This window comes from Triturus cristatus, chromosome 6, assembly GCF_964204655.1.
Source record: "Triturus cristatus chromosome 6, aTriCri1.1, whole genome shotgun sequence".
Taxonomy (NCBI): domain Eukaryota; kingdom Metazoa; phylum Chordata; class Amphibia; order Caudata; family Salamandridae; genus Triturus; species Triturus cristatus.
Window position 1 is genome coordinate 1928633587 of NC_140589.1, and position 25655 is coordinate 1928659241.

Consider the following 25655-nt stretch of genomic DNA (forward strand, 5'->3'; position numbering starts at 1 on the left):
GATCCCTATTTGGACATTGGCGCCAGCCGCTGCCAACTGGAGAGCCCCATTTCTAACAGAAACCTTGGCATGCGTGCGCATTGGAGCATTTTAGAGTATTTGTTTGGGGCAAAGAGTGTGAGATCGGTAGTGATCATAAACCTTTGGTACTCCTCCTCACCATGGATGGTATGATGAATGCCTCGGCAAGAATTGCCAGGATGTCCATGAGACTACAAGACTTTATTTATAGACTGGTGTATGTCCCGGGAAAAGAGTATGTCACTGCTGACTTCTTATCCAGACTTCCTGTACCTCTTAAAGAGCACGTTCACAATCCCTGGGACGATTTTCCGATTGCGTTAGTACATGATGTGGGTCCACTTCCCATCAAGAAGGAAGTGTGGTCCTCTGAATACTTAAAAGACCATACTTTGCAAAAGGTTCAGAAATATATCCTAGAAGGCTGGCCTTCCAAGAAAGATTTTGTTCCTGAGCTTAAAGGTTTCTGGGAGGTGAGAAATGAATTATCATCCACTGATGGTACCATTCGGAGGGGACACAGAGCTGTACCTCCCACTGGTGTAAGGCATTCTATTGTTCTTCACGGTCATGAAGGCCATAATGGGATAGTAAGAACCAAACAATTTGTTAAGAAATTGTTTTGGTGGCCTGGTTTAGACATTTTTGTGGAGCGTACAGTTAGAGAGCGTGTCACTTGTACCAATGCTGATAAGTCTTTAAAGACACTTAGGCCCAATATGAGTGAACACAATGTTCCCAATGGACGGTGGGTAACCCTTGCCATGGATATCATGGGTCCTATAGGGCCAATGAACAAGGACATCATTGCTGCTTTTGACATTTTCTCCAAACGGCCTGTTTTAAAAATTGTGGAAAAGGCTAACTCTGATACTGTTTTGCTATTTCTTGATGAGACGTTTACCTTAGAAGGTTTACCCATCCGTGTTATTACTGACAATGGTGTGCAGTTCATTTCTAACAAAGCCAAGGATTATTTTCAAAAGGTGGGTGTCATACATTGCACCACATCTTTGTATTCCCTAGTGGCAATGGTATCATTGAGAGAATTAATAAGGTTCTTAAGAGCACCATACAGGTCACTGGAGTTGAAGATGACAGATGGGAATTTTTTGGTCGGAAATATTCGTAGTAAGGAGCCCATAATAAAAAATCGGAATAATAAAAAAAATCTGATATTCACACGCCGGTCCATGGGGTGATGCTGTGCCAACCTCTGTCGCCAAATTGTTAAGTATGAGAAGAGCAGCTTGTAGAGTAGAAGTAGTTTAATTCAATAAGAATACCGCATCACCAGAGGGCATCCAGTTCCATCAGTGTCCAACATCCAACTGATAACATGAGCACGGCACGGACCTTGAGCTCTAGAACGAAAAGAGAATGGACGTTCCGTGCCAAGTAACATAGCAACTATATACACAACAGGCTGAAGCTGTATGCAGGTTGCCAGAAAAGCTACTTGGTCGCCAATTCTTCCAGGCATGGAAATTTATCAGGCTCAAGCAAGGGGGCAACCCTATATGGAGCTGAATTATGGGGTCATTTCAAAACGGATGTACTGAGTGTTATCGAAAATACTTTTCTCAGAGCTCTCACCGGCCTTAGGAGGGGCCAGCCACTAGTGCCATTACACTTGGATTTAAGCATTAATGAAATAGTTGAGGCCATTATTATACTGAATACGCATCTGTAGTACCAGTGGACGGTACCACTGCAGAGACGGGTTTGCAGAGATTTTAGGAATGCAATCGGTCGCAAAAATAAATTGATTGAGTTTTGTGAAAAAAGCTTGGAGCAACCTGGGCCTGAAATAATTCTGGGAAGAGACCTTTTCTATCGAAGCCGACGCTGCAAAAATTGTGAAAAAACGAGAACTTGAAAAATGTGCTCCCTGTAGAGAGTACCAAAACCACAAGTAGTTTAACCAGATCTTTTTCACTACACAAATTTGAGGAATGTTTAGATTGTATCCCATCTGCACGTGCACGCACAGTGTTTCTACAGTTCAGAAATGGGACCCTTCAGTTTCCTGCCTTCACCGCCTTGTGGGATGTTGCGGAACTGAGAACAGGCCAGTGTCTTCTTTGCCAATCTGTTGCTTAAACCGATGAACATTTGTCATTCTGCCCCTGTATGATAAAGCTAGAAGCAAGTGGACAGCCCCCTCTGTCACACTCTGAGCGTGGCGAAAAGAAGAGGAGCTTCTAAGATTAGTAAAAGTGACCCCTCAACAGTAGCTGTAGTAGCTGTGTCAAAGGGCCTACCAGCAGCTTGGTTAACAGCCGACTGAAGCTAAACTCAGACAAGACAGAAGTCCTCATCATCGGCTCCACCCCCTTGGCCTCGGACGACTCCTGGTGGCCTACCGCTCTGGGAACAGCTCCAACACCCACCGACCATGCATGCAACCTAGGTTTCATCCTCGACTCTACTCTCTCCATGACAAAGCAGGTCAACGCCGTCTCGTCCTCCTGCTTCAACACCCTTCGCATGCTCCCCAAGATCTACAGGTGGATCCCCATCAAAACAAGAAGAACAGGCCCTCGTCAGCAGCAGGCTGTACTACAGAAACGCCCTCTATGCAGGAGCCTCGGCCAAACTCCTGAAACGACTCCAGCGCATTCAAAACGCCTCTGCTCACCTGATCCTCGACATCCCTTGCCGCAGCCACATCACACCCCACCTGACAGACCTGCACTGGCTCCCCGTCAACAAGGGGATCACCTTCAAGCTCCTCACCCACGCACACAAGGCACTCCACAACACCGGATCAGCGTACCTCAACAGATGACTCGGCTTCTACACCCCCAACCACCAGCTCCGCTCTGCCGACCTCGCCCTCGCCACAGTCCCCCTCATCCGAAGACCGACATCCGGCGGCAGATCTTTCTCCCACCTCGCCGGCAAGACCTGTAACACCATCCCCATCCTCCTACGGCAGACCCAGGACCTGCTATCCTTCAGAAGACTCCTCAAGACCTGGCTATTTGAACAGTAGCAGTAGTCAGTGACTGCACCCACCTGCAAGGAGATGTCTGGGGGTCCATGGGACCCCTTTTACTCCCTACAGAGGGCTGCTCTCAGGCGGCGCACTGACAGTGTGCCACCTTTTAAATGGCGCACTCTCAGTGCGCCTCCTGAGGGCTTCTTTGACTCTGTGCCCGCGTCTGTAATAAGGTGCGGGTGCAGAGTCAAAGGAATTCCCTCATTCACATAGGACACACCCTTATGCAAATGAGGGAACACCCTCTGTTGATAGCGCTGCCGCTTTAAGTGTGACAGCACTATCGGTATTATAGAAGGGGACGCACAAGCGTCTGCGCCCACTTCTATAATACCAAAGTGCCCTGGGGGCGTGCTCAGCGGGCACAAACGCCCATCATTGCGCCCCCGGGGCACCTTACGTAATACAGCCCCTGGTGTGTTTGTGACCTTGTCCTCGGGCTGATGGCTGGATTCCTGGGGCTGTATTACAGAGTGCCCCAGGGGGCAAAGGGTGTTTGCGCCCGCCTTGGGCGACCCGGGCTCTTTTGTATTACAGAAGGGGCCACAAACGCTTGTGCTGCCCCTTCTGTAATACCGATACCGCTGGCGCACATAAGACGCCAGCGCTATCTTCAAGCGCACGTGCTCTCCTTTCCAAGGGGCATGCCTCATGCAAATGAGGGAATCCCTTTGCCTCTGCGCAGTATCGTATTACAGACGCTGGCGGAGAGGCAAAGAAGCTGTCACGGGGTGCACTGTTAGTGCACCCCCTGATAGCAGCCCTGTGGAAGGGGGAAAGGTGGTCCTATGAAATGAAATACCAGTTTTTGTAAAACATACAGCTACTTCTGAAGTGGTGTCCCAGTGCTGGGGGCCGTCGGGAAGATTAAACGAGCTATTGTCCAGAGTCACATGGTGCTGGGCTAACCTGCCACTGGCGCCGGGTATCGAACCATGAACCCCGTAGTCCGGAGTCAGGCACCCTGGCCGCTGCGCCACACCTCTTCCACAATGGACCCCTAGTCATTCCCTTAATGGCGGGTACAGTCACTGACTGCACCCGCCTGCAAGGGGATCTCTAATCCCCTTTCAAAGTGCAGGCAGGTGCCGCCTTCACTGTGAAACACGGAGCGGCTTCAAAGCAGCCGCGCCGTATTGGACGTGAATGCGCTGCCCCAGGGCAGTGCATTCTCCATAATGCAGCGCATTTCCTTTACTGCCCCTGATGCACCTTTTTAAACGTGCAGCCGGCGCAATGAAGGAAAAAGCGATGCAAGTATAATGCGGCCCCTGGTTGGTGAGAAGGTCAACATGGCAACTTCTGCTGCCAAAACCATGAAGCGTGTTCTTCTGCTCTCCTCCCTACTAGAAGGAAGGGACGTGGGTATCTAGGAGCCCACTGCTTGCCCACACTGGGGCAGGCAGTGGGTCTACAGATTCCGGTCCTCTGGAGGCAACAGACGCCACTGATAAAGGTCAGTTGTACAGGTAAGGTACCGTGATAATGGCAGAAAAGGTCTGTGACTATCGCTCGCGGCTCATGGAGAGGCGCAGGCTGAAGGACGTCTCTGGCCATCTTCAACATAAAGGCTCTTTGGTTGAGAAATAGCTGGTATCTTGATTTGGCAATGCCCACCTCTGCACTTCCTCTTCGATTATTCAAAGCCCCTAAGCCATGCTGGAGCCTTCATCTTTCCCACCATAACACCCTCCTGTACAGCCTCTTTGTGCTTTGTAGCCAGACTCACCCCTTACGCACCACATAAACTCACTCCTGTACACCCCTCCCTGTGCTTTATAGCCAGGCTCACTCCTTACACATCACATAAACACCCTCCTGTACACCCCCCTGTGCTTTATAGCCAAGCTCAACCCTTACACCTTACACATCACATAAACACCCTCCTGTATACCCACCCCCTGTGCTTTGTAGCCAGACTTACCCCTTACACACCACATAAACACCCCCTTGTACACCCCCTGTGCTTTGTAGCCAGGCTCACCCCTCACACACCACATAAACACCCCCTTGTACACCCCCTGTGCTTTGTAGCCAAGCGTACCCCTCACACACCACATAAACACCCCCGGTACACCCCCCTGTGCTTTGTAGTCAGGCTCACCCCTCACACACCACATAAACACCCCCCTGTACACCCCCCTGTGCTTTGTAGCCAGGCTCACCCCTTACGCACCACATAAACACCCTCCTGTACACCGCCTGTGTGTTCTAGCCAGGCTCACCCCTCACACACCACATAAACACCCTCCTGTACACCCCTCTGTGCTTTGAAGCCAGGCCAACCCCATACACACCACATAAACACCCTCCTGTACACCCCCCTGTTCTTTGTAGCCAGGCTCACCCCTTACGCACCACATAAACACCCTCCTGTAAACCCCCCTGTGCTAGCCAGGCTCACCCCATACACACCACATAAACACCCTCCTGTACACCCCCCTGTGCTTTGTAGCCAGGCCTATCCCTTACACACCACATAAACACACTCCTGTACACCCCCCTGTGCTTTGTAGCCAGGCTCATCCCTCACACACCACATAAACACCCTCCTGTACACCCCCCTGTTCTTTATAGCCAAGCTCACCTCTTACCCCTTACACACCACATAAACACCCTCCTGTACACCCCCCTGTGCTTTGAAGCCAGACTCACCCCTTACACACCACATAAACACCCTCCTATACACCCTCTGTGCTTTGTAGCCAGGCTCACCCCTTACACCTCACACACCACATTCACACCCTCCTGTACAGCCCCCCTGTGCTCTGAAGCCAGGCTCACCCCTTACACACCACATAAACACCCCCTGTACACCACCCTGTGCTTTGAAGCCAGGCGCACCCCTTACACACCACATAAACACCCTCCTGTACACCCCCCTGTGCTTTATAGCCAAGCTCACCCCTTACACACCACATACACACCCTCCTGTACACCCCTGTTCTTTATAGCCAAGCTCACCTCTTACCCCTTACACACCACATAAACACCCTCCTGTACACCCCCCTGTGCTTTGAAGCCAGACTCACCCCTTACACACCACATACACACCCTCCTGTACACCCCCTGTGCTTTGCAGCCAGGCTCACCCCTCACACACCACATAAACACCCTCCTGTACACCCCCCTGTGCTTTGTAGCCAGGCTCACCCCTTACACGTAATATACACACCCTCCTGCACACACCCTGTGTGTTGAAGCCTGACTCACCCCTCACACACCACATAAACACCCCCCTGTGCACCCCCTGTGCTTTATAGACAAGCTCACCCCTTACGCACCACATACACACCCTCCTGTACACCCCCCCTGTACTTTGTATCCAGGCTCACCCCTTACACACCACATAAACACCCTCCTGTACATCCCCTGTGCTTTGAAGCGAGGCTCATCCCTCACACACCACATAAACACCCTCCTGTACACCCCCTGTGCTTTGTAGCCAGGCTCAACCCTTACACCTAACATACACACCCTCCTGTACACCCCCTTGTGATTTGTAGCCAGGCTCACCCTATACACACCACATAAACACACTCCTGTATCTCCTACTAAGCTTTGAAGCCTGGCTCACCCCTTACACACCACATAAACACCCCCTGTACACCCCCTGTGCTTTATAGCCAAGCTCACCCCTTACACCTTACACACCACATACACACCCTCCTGTATACAGCCCTGTGCTTTGAAGCCAGACTCACCCCTGACACACCACATAAACACCCCCCTGTACACCCCCTGTGCTTTATAGCCAAGCTCACCCCTTACACCTTACACACCACATGAACACCCTCCTGTATACCTCCCTGTGCTTTGAAGCCAGGCTCACCCCTCACACACCACATAAACACCCCCCTGTACACCCCTTGTGCTTTGTGGCCAGGCTCACCCCTTACATACCACATAAACACCCTCCTGTATACCCCTCTGTGCTTTGTAGGCAGGCTCACCCCTTATGCACCACATACCCAACCTCCTGTACATCCCCCTGTGTTTTGAAGCCAGGCTCACCCCTCACACACCACACAAACACCCTCCTGTACCTCCCCCTAAGCTTTGAAGCCAGGCTCACCCCTTACACACCACATAAACACCCTCCAGTATACGCCCTGTGCTTTGTAGCCAGGCTCACCCCTTACACATAACATACACACCTTCCTGTACACCCCCTGTGCTTTGTAGCCAGGCTCACCCCATACACACCACATAAACACCCTCCTGTACCCCCTGTGCTTTATAGCCAAGCTCACCCCTTACACACCACATATACACCCTCCTATACATTCTCCCTGTGCTTTATAGCCAGGCCCACCCCTTACACACAACATAAACACCCTCCTGTACAGCCACCTGTGCTTTTTAGCCAGGCTCACCCCTTACACACCACACAAAGACCCTCCTGTACACCCCCCTGTGCTTTGTAGCCAGGCTCACCCATTACACACCACATACACACCCTCATGTATACCTCCCTGTGCTTTGTAGCAAGGCTCACATGTTACACACCCCATAAACACACTCCTGTACATCCCCCCTGTGCTTTGTGTCCAGGCTCACCCCTTACATCTAACACACCACATACACACCCTCCTGTACACCCCATGTGCTTTGTAGACAGGATCACCCCTTACACACCACATAAACACACTCATGTACCTCCCCCTGTGCTTTGTAGCCAGGCTCACCCCTTACACACCACATAAACACCCTCCTGTACATCCCCCTGTGCTTTGTAGCCAGGCTCACCCCATGCACACCACATAAACACTCTCCTGTACCCCCCTGTGCTTAATAGCCAAACTCACCCCTTACACACCACATACACACCCTCCTATACATCCCCCTTTGCCATTTGTGTTTAAATCTGATGTCCTCGCTATTTGAATTGTTCTGTATGCCTCATTTTGCACAAGTTCTGTTTTTAAAATTGGTATTTAATTCGATGTGACCGGTTTTTAGATTACTTATTTAAAATTGCACCTTACTTGGAGGGCTTGATATCGGTTCCTGGAAGCTGCCTCACGCTTCGTGCTGCCGATCTGCCATCTTGGGTTGAGTCAAGGTGAACAGACTAGGCTTTCCCAGCTCCCACACGTGATTCCCTGTTAAGTGCGGTCATAGTATAAATGAGGGGGCTGCCGCGTGACCGCAGCGGGCGCGCCGCCGGCATGCCGAAGGCGCGCCAAAGGCAAGCCCGTCTGTGCCCGTCCGCACCCCGGGAGCGTCCAGCGCCAGCCACGATGTTCGCTATACGTCTGAGGAGCAGGGTGGCCGGAGGTCCTTTAGTCATAAGGAACTATTGGCGCTTGATATTGCTAGGTGCTATGGGGGGAGATCAGTGGGCAGTCCTTCATAGTCTTTTTAGGACATGTCCCACCTGCCAATTCTGCTTCCACACCAAGCTGACAGCCCTTGCTCCTTGAATTGAGCGGGATAACAGGATTTGGGCTGCGCTTATTATCTCCCGTTCTATGGTCAAACATGCTATTGATATTCATGAACTTCTCTTTGACAAACACTTAGATGTGTTAATTGTAACTGAATCTTGGCTCAATGAGTCTTGCGCCCCTGTGGTTGAGTTGGCCATCCCCTCGGGCTACAAAATTGCAAGAGTGAATCGCACAACTGGGAGAGGGGGCGGGATTGCAGTGGTGTTCAGAGACACTTGGGTCTTCTCTCGTGAGGTATCTGTTGGGTTAGTGGATGGGGAGGCTCTTGACTTTACCATTGTTATGTCGCCGCATTATACGCTGGGTGGCACTCTGGTGTACCGTCCCCCTGGCACTTCGGGTGCATTTTTGAAAGCCCTGGATGATGTCATTGTCCCCCGTGCCCTTCGCTTCTCAAATTTCCTCCTCTTGGGTGACTTCAACATCCATGTAGACTGCCCGGGGGCTTCGGATGCCAGGGAATTAATGGATTTGTTTGATCTGGCACAACTGACCCAGTGGGTCAGGCCTCCCGCTCATAAAGGAGGACATACGATCGACTTGGTGTGCTTCAACTTTGCCTTGTCCGTTATTGACCCCATTCAGATCACCTGGTCTGATCATTATTTGGTTTGGTGTTCTTGGACCATATGGCGGTCCCCTCCCTCTATTGCTTTAGCCCAAAGCAAGCCTTTAAGGAAGATTCATATCCCGGCCCTCTCTAAGGCCCTTTTACTCTCTCGCCCGTTGGTATCCCATGATCTGGAATGGGCTGTAGATAACTTTGCCACCTGGATCAGTCAAGGGGTTGGTTCCGCTTCTAAACTCCTTTCTAATAGGTGATCGTGACTTATTCCATCTCAACCTTGGCACTCTGGGGCTCTAGGAGAGCTTAAACTGGGATGTAAAAAACTAGAACGACGTTGGCGTCAGGAGTATTGCTCCCTGGCCAAAACTGATCTTCGCAAAGCCCAGAGAGAGTACTATGCAGCCATTAGGGAGGCGAAAAAAAGTAGTTTTTATGCGGAACGGATTGCCAAAGCTAATAATAATAGCAAAGAGATCTTCTCTATTGTCAGAAGTTTTCTGGCACCCTGCGCAGAACAAGCGGCCCTTCCCGCTTCATCGCAATGGTGCGAGGAGCTGTCTTCTTTTTTTATTGAAAAGATACAGACCATTCAAGATAGTCTGGGGACGGGCTCCCGGTGACAAGGGATCCCTTTCCTCTGCCCCTTTTAGCCCCTACCGAAGTGGCCTCTCCATTTACGAGGTTTTTGCCCATAGTTGGGTCAGACACATTGGCCATCCTCAAATCACTTAAGTCGGGTTCCCCGACAGACCCATGTCCAGCTAGAGTTCTGGCTGGAGTCGCTGAGGTGGTCTACCCAGAAGTAACCACGATTATCAATCTATCTTTACAGACTGCTACTGTACCTTTGAATTGGAAGCAGGCAAAGCTTTTGCCACTTTAAAAAAAACCCTCTTTAGATCCGTTGAAACTTGCTAATTATCGCCCCATCTTTCTCCTTCAGGCACTGACTAAGGTTTGTGAAAAGGTGGTTTTTCGACAGCTTGATGCTTATGTTGAAGCATCCGGTGTTCTTCACCCGGCGCAATCCGGTTTTAGGGCATCATATAGCACCGAGACCGCACTGGTGGAAATGGGAAAGAGGAGATGAGGGAATGCCTGGACGCAGGTGGCAGGCCGGCCTTGATTTTGCTTGACCTCTCTGCCGCCTTCGATACGGTGCCCCATCAATTACTTCTCACTCAACTCTCAAACATTGGCTTGTCGGTTTGGTACACACTTCGAAGATCACCATAGATGGACTACCAGTTGCTGGACAGAGACTGTGAGGATTCTTATGCAGAAATGCTTGTAAATTGGAACTGTTTTACTGTGTGTCGTGAACTGCAAAACCGCAAATAAAGAAATTTATAAATACAAACTCTCAAACATTGGCATCGTTGGCCCTGCCTGGGATTGGATGACATCTTTTCTGGAAGAACGCACTCAGCAGGTCTGGATGCCACCTTTTTCATCGGCTGCTAGGAAAATGTCTACTGGAGTCCCACAGGGTTCTACCTTGAGCCCTTTGCTCTTTAATATCTATTTGACGCCTTTGATTTTTCTGGCTGAGGAACTGGGAGCAAAAATAATAGCCTATGCCGATGACATCCAGCTCCTATTTAACTGGAAGGACTCCGACTTGTCGACTGAAACTGCCAAGAATTGTCTCTTGTTGGTGTTTCAGTGGCATGCACATGCCCAACTGAAGTGCAACGAGGACAAGTCGGAGGTCCTTCTGTATGGTCAGTTTCTGCCTGCCTTCAGAGAAACTTTGTGGCCACCAGACTTCCCTCGACCCAACTAAGAAGGAGTTCCAGCAAAGAACTTAGGGGTCTGGTTTGGAGAAGACCTTTGGTTTTCGGTGCAAATTAAGAAACTCACCGGAGTTTGCTTTGGCACCCTTAAATCACTAAGAAGGTTTTTCCCCATGCTTCCAAGGCCAGCCAAAGAAATGGCCGCCCGCGCTCTCATTCTCTCCCGCATTGATTATGCCAATGCTTTGTACATTGGCATTCCTGGTTATCTGTCAAAAAAACTGCAGACCATACAGAATGCCGCGGCTAGACTCCTGCTTAACATCTCTGGAAGATCTAGCGTAAGACAGCATCTACGAGACCTGCACTGGCTTCCTGTGGCCCAGAGAGTGCAATTTGAAGCTCTCACTCTGGCCCACAGAGCCCTGCATGGTCTGGGGCCAATGTACATTAGGAAGCGGTTTGCTTTCTATTTCCCTAGTAGATCTTTGCTCTCTGTCACCCAATGACGGATGACGATCCCCCGATTCCGCAGGATGTGGCTGGGGGGGTCAGTCCGTCTCCGTTAAAGCAGCTATAGCATGGAACTCCCTTCCTGTGGAACTACGGCACATTCAGGATTTCAGACTTTTTTAAAAACAACTCAAAACCTTCCTTTTTAACCAGCTGACTTAAACTCTTCGTTCCACTAGGCCTTGGTAACTGTGCACGCCCGGACACTTTGAGTTTTTGAGCACGGTATAAAATCCATTATAACATAACATAACCTGTGCTTTATAGCCAGGCCCACCCCTTACACACCACATAAACAACCTCCTGTACAGCCCCCTGTGCTTTGTAGCCAGGATCACCCCTTACACACCAAATACATACCCTCCTGTACACCCCCTGTACTTTGCAGCCAGGCTCACCCCTTACACACCACATAAACACCCCCCTGTACCCCCTGTGCTTTGTAGACAGGCTCACCCCTTACACACCACATAAACACCCTCCAGTACCTCCCCCAATGCTTTGTAGCCAGGCTCACCCCTTACACACCACATACACACCCTCCTGTACACACCCTGTGCTTTGAAGCCAGGCTCACCCCTTACACACCACATACACACACTCCTGTACCCCCCCTGTACTTTGCAGCCAGGCTCACCCCTTACACACCACATAAACACCCCCCTGTACCCCCTGTGCTTTGTAGACAGGCTCACTCCTTACACACCACATAAACACCCTCCAGTACCTCCCCCAATGCTTTGTAGCCAGGCTCACCCCTTACACACCACATACACACCCTCCTGTACACACCCTGTGCTTTGAAGCCAGGCTCACCCCACACACACCACATAAACACCCTCCTTTACACCCCCGTGCTTTGTGGCTAGGCTCACCCCTCACACAACACACAAACACCCCCCTGTACACCCCCCTGTGCTTTGAAGCCAAGCTCACCTCTCACACACCACATAAACACCCTCCTGTACACCCCCCTGTGCTTTGTAGACAAGCTCAACCCTCACACACCACATACACAACTTCCTATACATCCTCTACATCCCCCTGTGCTTTGAAGCCAGGCTCACCCCTCACACACCACATAAACTCACGCCTGTACCTCCCCCTAAGCTTTGTAGCCAGGCTCACCCCTTAAACACCACATACACACCCTACTGTACCTCCCCATAAGCTTTGTAGCCAGGCTCACCCCTTACACACCACATAAACACACTCCTGTACCTCCCCCTAAGCTTTGAAGCCAGGCTCATCCCTTACACACCACACAAACACCCCCATGTACACCCCCCTGTGCTTTGTAGCCAGGCTCACCCCTTACACACCACATAAACACACTCCTGTACCTCCCCCTAAGCTTTGTAGCCATGCTCACCCCTTACAAACCACATACACACCCTCCTGAACACCCCCTGTGCTTTGAAGCCTGGCTCATCCCTCACACACCACATAAACACCCCTCTGTGCTGTATAGCCAAGCTCACCCCTTATGCACCAAATACACACCCTTCTGTACACCCCCCTGTACTTTGTATCCAGGCTCACCCCTTACACACTACATAAACACCCTCCTGTATACCCCCTGTACTTTGCATCCAGGCTCACCCCTTACACACCACATAAACACTCTCCTGTACACCCACTGTGCTTTGTAGACAGGCTCACCTCTTACACACCACAAAAACACCTTCCTGCACGGCCCCCTGTGCTTTGAAGCCAGTCTCACCCTTTACACACCACATAAACACCCTCCTGTACACCCCCTGTGCTTTGTAGCCAGGCTCAACCCTCACACACCACATAAACACGCTCTTGTACACCCTCCTGTGCTTTATAGACACGCTCACCTCTTACCCCTTACACACCACATAAACACCCTCCTGTACCCCCCTGTGCTTTGAAGCCAGGCTCACCCCTTGCACACCACATGAACACCTTCATGTACACCCCCCCTGTGCTTTGAAGCCAGTCTCACCCCTCACACACCACATAAACACCCTCCTATACACCCCTTGTGCTTTGTAGCCAGGCGCACCCCTCACACACCACATAAACACCCTCCTGTACACCCCTCTGTGATTTGTAGCCAGGCTCACCCCTTACACATAACATACACACCCTCCTGTACACCCACTGTGCTTTGTAGCCAGGCTCACCCCTTACACACCACATACACACCCTCCTGTACACCCTCTGTGCTTTGTAGCCAGGCTCACCCCTCACACACCACATAAACACCCTCCTGTTCACCCCCCTGTGTGGTCTAGCCAGGCTCACCCCTCACACACCACATAAACACCCTCCTATACACCCCTTGTGCTTTGTAGCCAGGCTCACCCCTCACACACCACATAAACACCCTCCTGTACACCCCTCTGTGATTTGTAGCCAGGCTCACCCCTTACACATAACATACACACCCTCCTGTACACCCCCTGTGCTTTGAAGCCAGGCTCACCCCTTACACACCACATACACACCCTCCTGTATACCCCCCTGTACTTTGAATCCAGGCTCACTCACCCCCTACACACCACATAAACACCCTCCTATACACCCCTTGTGCTTTGTAGCCAGGCTCACCCCTCACACACCACATAAACACCCTCCTGTACACCCCTCTGTGATTTGTAGCCAGGCTCACCCCTTACACATAACATACACACCCTCCTGTACACCCCCTGTGCTTTGAAGCCAGGCTCACCCCTTACACACCACATACACACCCTCCTGTATACCCCCCTGTACTTTGAATCCAGGCTCACTCACCCCCTACACACCACATAAACACCCTCCTGTACACCCCCTGTGCTTTGTAGACAGTCTCACCCCCTACACACCACATAAACACCCTCCTGTACACCCCCTGTGCTTTGAAGCCTGGCTCACCCCTCACACACTACATAAACAACCCCCTGTACACCCTCTGTGCTTTATAGACAAGCTCACCCCTCATGCACCACATACACACCCTCCTGTATACACCTGGTACTTTTAATCCAGTCTCACTCACCCCCTACACACCACATAACCCTCCTGTACACCCCCTGTGCTTTGTTAGACAGGCTCACCCCTTACACACCACATACACACCCTCCTGTACACCCCCTGTGCTTTGAAGCCTGGCTCACCCCTTACACACCACATAAACACCCTCCTGTGCAGTCCCCCTGTGCTTTGAAGCCAGGCTCAGCCCTTACACACCACATGAACTCCCTCCTGTACACCCCCTGTGATTTGAAGCCAGGCTCACCCCTCACATACCACATAGACACCCTCCTGTACCACCCCTAAGCTTTGTAGCCAGACGTACCCCTTACATATCACATAAACACCCTGTACTTTGTATCCAGGCTCACCTCTTACACACCACATAATCACCCTCATGTATACCCCCCTGTGCTTTGTAGCCAGGTTCAGCCCTTACACACCACATACACACCCTCCTGTATACCCCCCTGTACTTTGTATGCAGGCTCACCTCTTACACACCATATAAACACCCTCCTGTACACCCCCCTGTGCATTGTAGCCAGGTTCACCCCTTACACACCACATACACACCCTCCTGTACACCCCCCTGTGCTTTGTAGCCAGGTTCACCCCTTACACACAGCACATAAACACCCTCCTGCACCCCCTGTGCTTTGTAGACAGGCTCACCCCTTACACACCACATAAACACCCTCCAGTACCTCCCCCAATGCTTTGTAGCCAGGCTCACCCCTTACACACCACATACACACCCTCCTGTACACACCCTGTGCTTTGAAGCCAGGCTCGCCCCTTACACACCACATACACGCACTCCTGTACCTCCCCCTGTGCTTTGTAGGCAGGCTCACCCCTCACACACCACATAAACACCCTCCTGTACACCTTCTGTGCTTTATAGCCAAGCTCACCCCTTACACACCACATAAACACCCTCCTGTACCCCCCGTGCTTTGAAGCCAGGCTCACCCCTTAAACACCACATAAACACTCTCCTGTACACCCCGCTGTGCTTTGACGCCAGGCTCACCCCTCACACACCACATAAACACCCTCCTGTACACCCCGCTGTGCTTTGACGCCAGGCTCACCCCTCACACACCACATAAACACCCTCCTGTACAACCCCCTGTGCTTTGTAGCCAGGTGCACACCTTACACACCACATACACACCCTCCTGTACAGCCCCCTGTGCTTTGAAGCCAGGATCACCCCTTACACACCACAAAACACCCTCCTGTACACCACCCTGTGCTTTGAAGCTAGGTGCACCCCTTATACACCACATAAACACCCTCTTGTACACCCCTCTGTGCTTTGACGCCAGACTCACCCCTTACACACCACATAAACACCCTCTTGTACACCACCCTGTGCTTTGTATCCAGGCTCACCCCTCACACGCCACATAAACACCCTCCTGTACACCCTCCTGTGCTTTGAAGCCAGGCTCACCCCTTACACATAACATACACACCCTCCTGTACACCCCCTGTGCTTTGAAGCCAGGCTCACCCCTTACACACCACATACACACCCTCCTGTATACCCCCCTGTACTTTGAATGCAGGCTCACTCACCCCCTACACACCACATAAACACCCTCCTGTACACCCCCTGTGCTTTGTAGACAGTCTCACCCCCTACACACCACATAAACACCCTCCTGTACACCCCCTGTGCTTTGAAGCCTGGCTCACCCCTCACACACTACATAAACAACCCCCTGTGCACCCTCTGTGCTTTATAGACAAGCTCACCCCTCATGCACCACATACACACCCTCCTGTATACCCCTGGTACTTTTAATCCAGTCTCACTCACCCCCTACACACCACATAAACACCCTCCTTTACACCCCCTGTGCTTTGTTAGACAGGCTCACCCCTTACACACCACATACACACCCTCCTGTACACCCCCTGTGCTTTGAAGCCTGGCTCACCCCTTACACACCACATAAACACCCTCCTGTGCAGTCTCCCTGTGCTTTGAAGCCAGGCTCAGCCCTTACACACCACATGAACTCCCTCCTGTACACCCCCTGTGATTTGAAGCCAGGCTCACCCCTCACATACCACATAGACACCCTCCTGTACCACCCCTAAGCTTTGTAGCCAGACGTACCCCTTACATATCACATAAACACCCTCCTGTACACCCCCCTGTACTTTGTATCCAGGCTCACCTCTTACACACCACATAATCACCCTCATGTATACCCCCCTGTGCTTTGTAGCCAGGTTCACCCCTTACACACCACATACACACCCTCCTGTATACCCCCCTGTACTTTGTATGCAGGCTCACCTCTTACACACCATATAAACACCCTCCTGTACACCCCCCTGTGCATTGTAGCCAGGTTCACCCCTTACACACCACATACACACCCTCCTGTACACCCCCCTGTGCTTTGTAGCCAGGTTCACCCCTTACACACAGCACATAAACACCCTCCTGTACCCCCTGTGCTTTGTAGACAGGCTCACCCCTTATACACCACATAAACACCCTCCAGTACCTCCCCCAATGCTTTGTAGCCAGGCTCACCCCTTACACACCACATACACACCCTCCTGTACACACCCTGTGCTTTGAAGCCAGGCTCGCCCCTTACACACCACATACACGCACTCCTGTACCTCCCCCTGTGCTTTGTAGGCAGGCTCACCCCTCACACACCACATAAACACCCTCCTGTACAACCCCCTGTGCTTTGTAGCCAGGTGCACACCTTACACACCACATACACACCCTCCTGTACAGCCCCCTGTGCTTTGAAGCCAGGATCAGCCCTTACACACCACAAAACACCCTCCTGTACACCACCCTGTGCTTTGAAGCCAGGTGCACCCCTTATACACCACATAAACACCGTCTTGTACACCCCACTGTGCTTTGACGCCAGACTCACCCCTTACACACCACATAAACACCCTCTTGTACACCACCCTGTGCTTTGTATCCAGGCTCACCCCTCACACGCCACATAAACACCCTCCTGTACACCCTCCTGTGCTTTGAAGCCAGGCTCACCCCTCACACACCACATAAACACCCTCCTGTACACCCCCTGTGCTTTGAAGCCAGGCTCACCCCTCACACACCACATAAACACCACCACTTACTCTAGCTTCTGAAGGCGGCATTCTGCAGACACCAGTCCTCCACAGAGAATCCTCACTCCTGAATCCATCAGGTCATTGCCACTCAGTTGCAGCTCAGTCAGTGTCTGGTTCACACTGAGGACAGAGGAGAGATCTTCACAGCAGCAGGCGGTAAGGCCACAGTTACACAGCCTGCAGGGGACAGAGAAAGAGATGGTTAAAGGCAGGGTGCATTTAATTGTCAGTTCTACCACCACCACGTCATCACAGGCCACAGAAACAGGAACCAAAACAGTGATAGCACTGCATGATTTTATTAGTATGAGGGACATTAAGTACAATCTCCTGTAACACCTCAACGTGCCCGCTGCCACTCTGAAATACCCCATCACACTCAACTGGACATGAAGGGACCCTGCGGCCCAACCTATGGGACACTGTAGTGTAACCGTTCACTACTCACCCTGTGCAGCTTCTAACGTGGGCACTGGCTGGCAGCTGCCCCAGTACTCCATGAGATGCCAGCAAGGCAACCCAGCCAGTTAATCACTCGATGCTGACACATGGTGTGATCTGTTGGCCATGACTTCAAACTGTGGCAGCGCCAACCAAGCCTTTCATGCTTCTAATACCGCTAAACTGAGTGCCACAAACTAAGTCATAGCAACACTTGTCATTTAAAACACTTGGAAAGCAGTGATAGCCTCCATATATATCTAGAGAGCATGGGTCCTTACAGGTCTGCAGTTGTCAGACCAGCATCAGTGGGTTGGTGAGGTCTGTAGAAGTGGGAAACGCAAAGGCTGTGGCCTCAGCGGATTGGATAAGCAACTTAACACCCTGGCCTGTGTCCCCAAACAGCATGGAAGCCTCCTCCCTCGGAGAGCCGTCTCAGAGAACTGACGTTTCCCACTGCTGCCTCCTTCCCTATTGACTCTTACTCCGCTGACAGTGTGCCATGCAGTAGAAAACAGAGGTAAGACCTGACCTGCCAGAGCTCCACCCTCACACTCACCCACCCACCGACTGCACACCCGGCACGACCGGAATCAGGGGGATTGGAGACCTCCTGGGACCCTGCGAGGGGGGGCCGTGCACACAGCGGGGCGTCGGTGTGATATCTCTTGTTACTGTCTGTGCACCAGTAACAATCGATGACCCACAGACATCGAGACCCTCCCTGCTGGACTAGAGAGAGCAGAGAGTGTGAGTCGGTGCTTCCTTTGAGCCGGTGTCTTCCCGGATCTTCCAAGATCAGCTGACGCAACAAGAAGAGAATCCGAGGCTGTATACTACGCCGAAAGAGTGACGTACGCAGGCAAATCGCAAAGTACACCGAGGGAGTATGGAGTCACCTTCTCCTGAGAGGCCGGATGTAAGAAACCACTCCGAGACCAATCCTCCTGTATGTGGTGAGATGATAAGACCCCAGGAAACAGAGACCCCTGATCTCACAAGGAAGCGACCTGAGAGAAGTATGCACAGGACCAGCTGTCTAACCCACTAGTTTGAGGGTCAAGATGTTGCTCTCAACAAAGAAGGCCTCTACACAGTGCAGTTTAAAGACATTTTCTCCAAAGCTTGGACGGTGGAATTCACAGGTCTAGAATGATCCCAGGAAACTCCCCGGAGGGGACAGAGCCGGTACCTGGAGCTCATCCTCAAAGGCTCCAGGGCTTGAGCTCTCACATGCATCATTCACAGAACCTTTCTCTGGACTCCGTCATGCACGAAGAGCCCCCGCGCCCATCACCCATGCAGAGCAGACACAGCATTTCTCTGGATGACCCTACTTAACATCACAGAGTCCCGCAAGGGCCCGCCGGTCCAGCGATGGGACCCTTCCATGGAGGTCTCAGGCAACCCGCTGGTGGTGAGACTATGGCCAGGGTGGCATGACAGCATGCTGGTTGTAGAAACAGCATCTCTCTGGATGACCCTTCTTAACACCACAGAGCCCCACAAGGGCTCGCTGGTCCAATGATGAGACCCTCCAATGCAGGTGTCAGGCCCCCCGCTGGTGGTGAAACCATGGCCAGGGTGGCATGACAGCATGCAGGTTGTAGAAACAGCATCTCTCTGGATGACCCTTCTTAACATCACAGAGCCCCGCAAGGGTTCGCTGGTCCAACGATGAAAACCTCCCATGGAGGTCTCAGGCAATACGCTGGTGGTGAGACCATGGCCAGGGTGGCATCAGAGCTGCGGTGTGGATCACGCTCTGCCTCCTCTGGGAAACAACCCATGGTTTGGAGCCTTTCAGCCTCCAGCCACATCTGGCAAACATGGTGGGAAACTGGAGGCAGAAGGAAGGCTTGCTGCAGGGTCACGTGGGAAGAGAGTTCATGAAGATCCCACCCTAATGAAAAGAGGGAACTCAGGGTGCCCTTGCTGCCCCCTTGCTGCTTGGCATAGCAGAGTCCCCTTGCTGCTTGACATAGCAGTCACCTTGCTGCTTGACATAGCAGTCACCTTGCTGCTTGACATAGCAGAGTCCCCTTGCTGCTTGACATAGCAGAGTACCCTTGCTGCTTGGTATAGCTGAGTGCCCTTGCTGCTTGTCATAGCAGAGTCCCCTTGCTGCTTGACATAGCAGAGTCCCCTTGCTGCTTGACATAGCAGGGTCACCTTGCTGCTTGACATAGCAGGGTCACCTTGCTGCTTGACATAGCAGGGTTACCTTGCTGCTTGGCATAGCAGAGTCACCTTGCTTCTTGGCATAGCAGAGTCCCCTTGCTGCTTGACATAGCAGAGTCACCTTGCTGCTTGACATAGCCGAGTCACCTTGCTGCTTGGCATAGCAGAGTCCATTTGCTGCTTGACATAGCAGGGTCACCTTGCTGCTTGACGTAGCAAAGACCCTTTGCTGCTTGACATAGCAGAGTCCCTTTGCTGCTTGACATAGCAGAGTCCCTTTGCTGCTTCACATAGCAGAGTCCCTTTGCTGCTTCACATAGCAGAGTCCCTTTGCTGCTTGACATAGCAGAGTCACCTTGCTGCTTGACATAGCAGAGTCCCTTTGCTGCTTGACATAGCAGGGTCACCTTGCTGCTTGACATAGCAGAGTCCCTTTGCTGCTTCACATAGCAGAGTCCATTTGCTGCTTGACATAGCAGAGTCCCTTTGCTGCTTGACATAGCAGAGTCCCCTTGCTGCTTGACATAGCAGAGTCCCCTTGCTGCTTGACATAGCAGGGTTCCCTTGGTGCTTGACCTATGTGCTGGCCAAGGGAGCCGGAGTGTGCCTTCTAGAGGGAGAGGCCTGATTCCGAGGAACATTGTCACAAGACCGGACATGCACATTGCCTGTAGGTCCCTTTCTTCAACATGGAGGGGCCAAGAGACTGCCGGTCCTCGTGCCCCTGGCATAGGCTCTGGCACCACAGACTAGAGCAGTATACCTTGATTGCAGAACCACTTGAACCCTTGTTCTCGCCCTTGAGGTATATTTCTGGTTTTATTCGAGGTCCCCTTTACTGTTCTAAGACATGCCAGGGCTACCGGTGCCACTGGACGTACTGTGGGTTCCCTGGTTGCCATGGGTTCCTCACCACCAGAAACTCAGTCGAGCCAGCCAGATCCAAAGACACAGGCCCTATAGGAAGAGGCCGCTCTAGGACTAACCCATGTTTTCTTAACAGGCTTCTAGACTTTGGTAAACCGAAGAGTCCATGCACTCACCAGACACCGGGTACTGGGAGCACATCAGACTCTCAGTCGGCGTAGAATTGTTGTTTATGGAGTTACCTGTTTTTACCTGCCCTCCATTTATTCCAACACTAACACTAACAATGACACCTTTTAATCTCAGCATCCTTTGGGTACCACAGCAGCATATTAAAGCAGAGGCTGGCAACCAGCATCCTTAGCTGTATCCCAATAACAACTCCGACCTTTTCAGCAGAGATGCTTACCCTTCAAAATCCTCCTGAGTCACCCAAGCACCCACCCCCTCCCCTGAGGATTATACTGGCCATAAAAGGACCCCCCCCCCTGAGGATTATAGTGGCCATAAATGGACCCCACCCTGAGGATTATAGTGGCCATAAGAGGACCCCCCAGGGATTACAGTGGCCATAAGAGGACCCCCGAGGATTATAGCGGCCATAAGAGGACCCCCCCCAAAGATTATAGTGGCCATAAGAGGACCCCCCAAACGATTATAGTGGCCATAAGAGGACCCACTGAGGATTATAGTGGCCATAAGAGGACCCCCCCCCCCCAGGATTATAGTGGCAATTAGAGGACCCCCGAGGATTATGGTGGCCATAAGAGCACCCTCAGAAGGTTATACTTGCCATAAGAGGACACCCCCAGAGGATTATAGTGGCCATAAGGGGACCCCCGAAGGATTATAGTAGCCATAAGAGGACCACCCGAGGATTATAGTGGCCATAAGAGGACCTCCCCCCCGTGGATTATACTGGCCATAAGAGGACCCCCCAGAGGATTATAGTGGCCATAAAAGGACCCCAGGAGGATTATAGTGGCCATAAGAGGAGCCCCAGAGGACTATGGTGGCCATAAGAGGACCCCCCCCCAAAGATTATAGAGGCCATAAGAGGACCCCCCAAACGATTATAGTGGCCATAAGAGGAACCCCCGAGGATTTTGGTGGCCATAAGAGGACCCCCAGAAGGTTATACTTGCCATAAGAGGACCCCCGAGGATTATAGTGGCCATAAGAGCAACTCCCCCCCCGAGAATTATAGTGGCCATAAGAGGACCCCCGGAGGACTAAACTGACCATAAGAGGACCCCCCCCAGAGGATTATAGAGGCCATAAAAGGACCCCTGAGGATTATAGTGGCCATAAGAAGACCCCCCCAGAGGATTATACTGGCCATAAGAGAACACCACAAGGATTATAGTGGCAATTAGAGGACCCCCTGAGGATTATGGTGGCCATAAGAGGACCCCCAGAAGGTTATACTTGCCATAAGGGGACCCCGCCAGAGAATAATAGTGGCCATAAGGGGACCCCCGAGGATTATAGTGGCCATAAGAGGCCCCTGAGGATTATAGTGGCCATAAGAGGACCTCCCCTCGGGGATTATAGAGACCATAAGAGGACCCCCCCCGAGGATTATACTGACCACAAGAGGACAACCCCGAGGATTAAACTGGCCATTAGAGAACCCCCCCAGAGGATTATAGTGGCCATAAGAGGACCCCCCCAGAGGATTATAGATTTGATTGATTTGAAATGATTTGATTTGTGAATTTGTAAAGCGCACAAATGCCCAGGGGCATCTTGGCGCTAAATTAATGCAAAAGTCTGGAGCTGCCGGTGAAATGAAGTTCTAATTAGGAGGTGAAGAGCCAGGTTTTTACTGCCTTCCTGAATGATAGTAGCGAGGAACTATTTTTTATTGTAATAGGTAGTTGGTTCCAGGTTTTAGCTGTCTGCAGCAGGAAGCTTCTCCCCCCCCCCCCCCACCTTACCTGCTTGAATTTAGGGACCTTAATCAACTTTGCTTACTAGATGTTAGACTCCTGGGAGGCTCGTATTGTTCCAGATGAGTTTTTAAGAAATGGGATCCTACCCCATGAAGGGCCTTGTAGGCTAGACAGACCGACTTAAACCGTATCCTTTTCTCCATTGGTAACCTGTGCAGAGCTCTGAGTCTGTGGGCAACTGGCTCAGATCTAGGAATGTCCAGCACCAACCGCGCTGCTGCGTTTTGTAGGCGCCGAAGTTATGTTAGATGTTGGATTTGTATCCCAGCATACCGGGCGTTTCCGTAGTCCAACCTGGATGAGGCCTGTGCCGTTACTAGTGTTTTGCATGATTCTTGGGGAATAAAAGGCAGAAATCTTTTTATCATTTTCAGAATGAACCACACAGTTGAGGACAGTTTGTTAATCTGAGCGTTAAACAACAGTTTATTGTCAAATACAACTCCCAGAATTCTACCTTTGTCTACTGGGGGTGGGCAGTCGCCTAAGCTATCTGGCCACCATTTAGGCGACCAAAAATGTAATTTTGTCCCTAACAGCATGACTTCGGTTTTATCACCGTTTAATTTTAGACAGTTTAACCTCATCCAATGAGTGACCTGTTTCATGCAATTGCTAAATCGGTCTGCTGTTTCATCTAGGTTATTTGAGACTGACACCACTATTTGGGTGTCATCTGCGTAGGAGACAGGTAGAAACCCACAGTTCCTTATAATAGTTGCTAGTGGGGCAACATATCTAGTAAAAAGGGTAGGGCACAGGGACGACCCCTGAGGTACCCCCCACGGTGACTTAAAGGATTTAGATGTAGAATTTACTAATTTAACTGAAAAAGTTCTTTCGGTCAAGTATGAGGATAACAGCTTGAGTGCTGTGTCGTGAGCTCCTAGATCTGCTAGGCGGGTCAGGAGTATATCATGGTTTACAGTGTCGAAGGCCGCCGAGAGATCCAAAAGGATCAGGGCAGCCTTCCCACCTGCATCCAGTACACTCCCGAGTTCCTCTGCTGCCATGATCAAAGCTGTCTCGGTTCCATGTTCCTCCCTGAATCCATACTGTGATTGGTCAAGGGCGTATGCAGAGGCTAGAAGTTCTGACAGTTGTTTGTTCAGTAGTTTTTCCAGTACTTTTGCTGGAAAAGGTATTCTAGAGATTGGGCTGCAACTTGCAGGTTCACGTGGATCCAGATTAGGCTGCTTTAGTAAAGGGAGGACTGATGCGGTTTTCCAGGCGTCTGGGAAACAGCTCGACTGTATTACCTTTGTGACAACCAGATTTAGTTGTTCACTAAATACGTCTGGGAACAGATGCATCACCTTGGGTGGACAGGGGTCCGTTAGGCCTCCGGAATTGATTGTCATCATTACCTGTCTGATCTGTTCCACTGATGGGGGCAGAAAGCGGAGAACTAGATTGGAGTTTCCAGTGTGTCTGCTATACCTGGGATGAATATGTAATTGGGAGGTGTCCGATTTGTCGATCGCCTTAACAGATTCATACACTGATTTAACTTTATCCACGAAAAATTGTCCCAGTGTATTGCATAGTTCAGTGCTGCCTTCTATCTCTTTATTACTGGTGAGATTTGTTAATTTTTTATCCGTAGCAAATAGATCTTTACTGGAGTTCTTGGCCTCGTTTATTTTTCTTATAAAATAGAGGCTTTTTTTCTCTATTATTAGTTTTGTATAGGTTGCCAGAGTTCTGCCGTATTCTTCTTAAATCTGTTCCTCATAATTGGCCCTCCATTTTCTCTCGGCCCTACTACATGCTTACTTTTGCGCCCTCAATTTGTCAGAGAACCATGGTTCTGAGGGATTTTTCATCCTAGAGATAATCCTTTTCATGGGGGCGACAGTTTTAACCACTGATAAGATCCAAATGGACACTTGATCAGCGGCTGGGTTGCTGTATAAACCGAGTTCCGGAATAGTCATGTGAAGCTGTTCCTGTAGTCTAGGTGTATCAATCTTAGCCCAATCCTGAGAAGAGGATTATAGTGGCCATAAAAGGACCCCCAAGGATTATAGTGGCCATAGGAGGACGCCCCCGAGGAATATAGTGGCCATAAGAGCACCCCCCAGAGGATTATACTGGCCATAAGAGGACAGCTCCCAGAGGATTATAATGGCCATAAGAGGACCTCCAGAGGACTATAGTGGCCAAAAGTAGACCCTCCCCAGAGGATTATAGTGACCAGAAGAGGACCCCCGAGGATTATAGTGGCCAGAAGTGGACCCCCGAGGATTATAGTGGCCATAAGAGGACCCCCGAGAATTATAGTGGCCATAAGAGGACCTCCCCCCCGAGGATTATAGTGGCCATAATAGGACCCCCCCCAAGGATTATACTGACCACAAGAGGACCCCCCCCCCGAGGATTAAACTGGCCATAAGAGGACCGCCCCAGAGGATTATAGTGGTCATAAGGACCCCCCCCCGAGGATTATACTGGCCATAAGAGGACCCCTACCGGAAGATTGTAGTGGCCATAAGAGGACCCCCAAGGATTATAGTGGCCATAAGAGGACCCCCCCAGAGGATTAAACTGGCCATAAGAGGACCCCCCCCAGAGGATTATAGTGGCCATAAGAGGACCCCTACAAGATTATAGTGGCCATAAGAGGAACCCCCCCAGAGGATTATAGTGGCCATAAGGGGACCCCCCGAGGAGTATGGTGGCCATAAAAGGACCCCCCGAGGATTATAGTGGCCATAAGAGGACCCCCCTGAGGATTAAACTGGCCATAAGAGGATGCCCCCCAGAGGATTAGAGTGGCCATAAAACGACCCCCCCAAG

General features: G+C 51.2%; 1 protein-coding gene across 2 annotated transcripts in view; it reads right to left on the reverse strand.

Annotated features, from left to right (window-relative positions):
* The window catches only part of LOC146822508 (uncharacterized), a 698810-nt gene that overhangs the window by 413001 nt on the left and 260154 nt on the right, over positions 1 to 25655 (reverse strand). For both annotated transcript variants that reach the window (XM_085613620.1, XM_085613621.1), the window contains exon 12: positions 17419 to 17589. In XM_085613620.1, the coding sequence (XP_085469746.1) occupies positions 17419 to 17589 (171 nt within the window). The remainder of the gene's footprint in view (positions 1 to 17418; positions 17590 to 25655) is intronic.